Source organism: Branchiostoma belcheri, unplaced genomic scaffold (assembly GCF_001625305.1).
Source record: "Branchiostoma belcheri isolate BF01 breed outbred unplaced genomic scaffold, Haploidv18h27 scaffold71, whole genome shotgun sequence".
Lineage (NCBI taxonomy): Eukaryota > Metazoa > Chordata > Leptocardii > Amphioxiformes > Branchiostomatidae > Branchiostoma > Branchiostoma belcheri.
Window position 1 is genome coordinate 83898 of NW_017804365.1, and position 3283 is coordinate 87180.

General features: G+C 42.7%; 1 protein-coding gene across 1 annotated transcript in view; it reads right to left on the reverse strand.

Moving 5' to 3' along the window:
• Positions 1-1202: 1202 nt before the first annotated feature.
• The window catches only part of LOC109484916 (IgGFc-binding protein-like), a 10401-nt gene continuing 8320 nt past the window's right edge, over positions 1203-3283 (reverse strand). The window contains exons 8-10 of the mRNA XM_019788265.1: positions 2912-3041; positions 2035-2176; positions 1203-1514 (exon numbers count right to left, since the gene is read on the reverse strand). Coding sequence (XP_019643824.1) covers positions 1306-1514; positions 2035-2176; positions 2912-3041 — 481 coding nt within the window. The 3' untranslated portion in view covers positions 1203-1305. The remainder of the gene's footprint in view (positions 1515-2034; positions 2177-2911; positions 3042-3283) is intronic.

Here is a 3283-nt window from a genome sequence, read left to right on the forward strand (position 1 = left end):
TAGAATGGTTTTATTTGGGCTTTTTGGTTGAGTGATAGGAAATATACCATAGCAGGGTGTGTTACCATATTAGGAGTGTGGCCATATTTGGGCATGGGGAGAGAAGCTCCATGCCCAAATATGGGCATGCAGACAGGAACAGGTGCGGCCCTGTTTGCAGATGTGGTTGCTGATTGGCTGTTCACTTAATTACTTTATATGCTAAAAGAAAATCTGCACATACTTATAATAGGAACAAGGTAAAATGAGTGCTTTGGGTTGTAAACATGACGAATATAGCCCAAATAGCCTAAAAGTTCCAAAATGCCTCTTTTTTTTAAAATTTGTGTATGCCAAATAGATCTGTGTGGTCCAAGGTTGTTAGTTTTAATACCAGGCCATCTATACCTATGGTATGGAGTGTGATATGAAAACAATATGTTTCAGCCATAACTATGGTATGGAGTGAGACTTTGGAAGCAGCTCTTAGTACTCGAAATAGTACTGCTAAAAATGCTTGTGCGAGTCATACTCACATTCACAGTGAGAACCATTGCCCTGGTAGCCACTGTTGCAGTGACATCCTTGGATTCCATTCTGGATCCCACAGAAAGCGTGTTGACCACACCTGACCTCCGTGCACTGGATGTCGTTCTTACCGATGCACCGGCAGTGGCGGTTACATCCCTCCCCCCATGTTTCTCCGACCTTTGGGAAAAGGTACAAGAACTAAGTAACAACGAACTAGATTGACACTTATGCATGGATTGACTTGTGAACTTCAGAATGGCCACGCTTTGTTTTAGGCCACACCAAGTAATTTTCATGGATGACGTCCGCGTGCGCATTGATTTCGGCCTGTTCCCAGAAAAAAAAACAAGAAATTCCGCTTCCTGTAACTGTGACCAAAGAGTCACGACAGTGCCACAAATCGCAAGATTGGAAGATGTATGGAAGGAAAGAGACAGGACAGGACGACAACTGCTGTACCACTGATTTATTGCTGTTTTCATGACAAAGAAAAGACTTGCTGGTTGTTACACTATGCTCTCATTCATTCCTAACATTTGTCGTATCTTGGTATATTTCAAATTTAGACATCTTTTTTTTCGGCCCTTATTGTTTTTTTTGCGCTTTCGCTTTAGATTTTGGGTCTCCAGAGGACGTCTAACATAAAAATTACTTGGTGTGTCCTTACCATGAAGTCGTGTACGTACCGCATAGTAATATCCACCGCGAGTGCAGCCACACTGTTGCCTGGCCACACAGTCCCGTCCGCTCAGGACGTATCCGACATCACACTCGCACCCCTCCACACACGGGCGGTCACAGTACTGAGGTGCAGACACGTCTGTACAGGTGGCAGGACAGGCGCTGGCACAGGAGCTGTAGTGACTGTTTCCGGGACAGGAGAGTGCTGGGAGAAAATTTCACACATGTGAAGTTACAGTACTGTGGTGCAGACACGTCTGTACAGGTGGCAGGACAGGCGCTGGCACAGGAGCTGTAGTGACTGTTTCCGGGACAGGAGAGTGCTGGGAGAAAATTTCAGGTTAAACGACTGGGAATGCAACCAAACGTTAACAGGCTGTGTCTATGATAGAATATTAAGGTCTAATAAAACTTATGTTGCCCGTGGGAACAACCCTGACGTCAAAATGACGTCATGCATATTCAAGCTATCCGCCATCTTGAATGAATTTTTGAAATTACAGTTTTTCCAGATGAAGCCTACAAACAGAATGAAAATGGACTTAAGATGTTCATATGAACGTTTTATGTGAAAATATATAAGTTATAATAAAAGTTTAGTGAAAAAACGTGGTTACACCAGAGCTAATGAAATGGTCTGCCATCTTGGATTTTCACCAATGTCGTCATCAAATTAGCATAAACTTTGAATAGTTGGAAATAGAAATTACACAGATTTGTATTGACCCCGATCTTTATCATTCATTTGTTCGTCTGTAAAATGGAGTTAGCTAGAGACAGTGTTTTCTGTGAAGGAAAAATGGATGAATCGTATTATACATGTACTCCAAAAGCCAAACTTACGACAGAAGGTTGCATTCCTCCATGTCCCGATGTTGATGCCAGCCTCAGCGCAGGAGTCTGCGTAGGCCTGCAGGTTGTTACACGGGGACGTGAGGTCTCCGTCCAGGGCACACATGTCATACATGCACGTCTCAACAGTACTCTGTAGGCAAAGCAAATTTCCGTCTGGTAAACGGTCGTCGTCTTTCGGAACGGTTTGGTTTGGTGTATTGGTTTATTAAGATGCCCTTCCAGCATCAGAAAAACATACATACATAAAACAGATATACACAAAAGGACAGATTACATACAATTACAAGTTAAAAATTAAGAATTGAGAATTGCGAAAACGGTCGTCGCCTAATTTCGATGCCATATCACCGACTGCTCGATGCCATTTCCGAGCGTATCATAACTTTTTTGTGTGTATCATAAAACATAATATATACTATAAAAAGCAATATTTGAATTACCTAGGTGAGGGAGGATCATAAAAAATTGTAAAGGTATTAGAAAAAGGAAAAAAAAGCTTAAGCACAAGCTCAGATTCGAATCCGGGGCAAAAATCTTAGCTCTAGTCTAAAACACTAGCCTATACCCTACTCTCTACGTCACGAAAAAATTATAGTGTGGGCGGACCGTGCTGATACGCTTAAAGCTATCTGTTCTTCGATATGGCATCGACCATTTCGAAAGGCGATCGACCATTTATGAGACGGAAATTAGCGTAGGGAAAAGGAAGGCATCAACATGATAACAGATGATATTCAGCACCAGGGACAGGTCTGTTCATAAATGTGTTGACAGCGTTCAGCACCAAGGACGGGGTTCTAAAATTTGTCATTTCCTTACAACAGATTCAAGAAGACACAGACGAGTACGGGATCATTCACTGTACCTCTGGATTGAGGGTTGAGTAGCAGGGTGCGAACACGCTGTTTGGGTCGTTCAGAGTTCCGCACAGTTCCGATGCAATCTGCTGGAGGGCGTCGCTGCACTGCGCGGGGGGTTCTGGGTTCTCGATACATCTACAAGATTCAACATATGTAAGTTACCGACATGTTCGCGGACAGGTTTCCGAAGTAAAATGTACAGAATAGCAGGGCAGTGCGTAGGAATTGCAAAGATAGTATTATAGTATTGTCACATCTGTCTGTATCTGTAGAGCCAGTATAAGGCCACAGCAAATAATTTTTATGGATGTCACAGTGCGCGCATTAGTTTTCGCCTGATTTTGGAAAAAAACACAATAAATTTTTGTTGCCTTCTG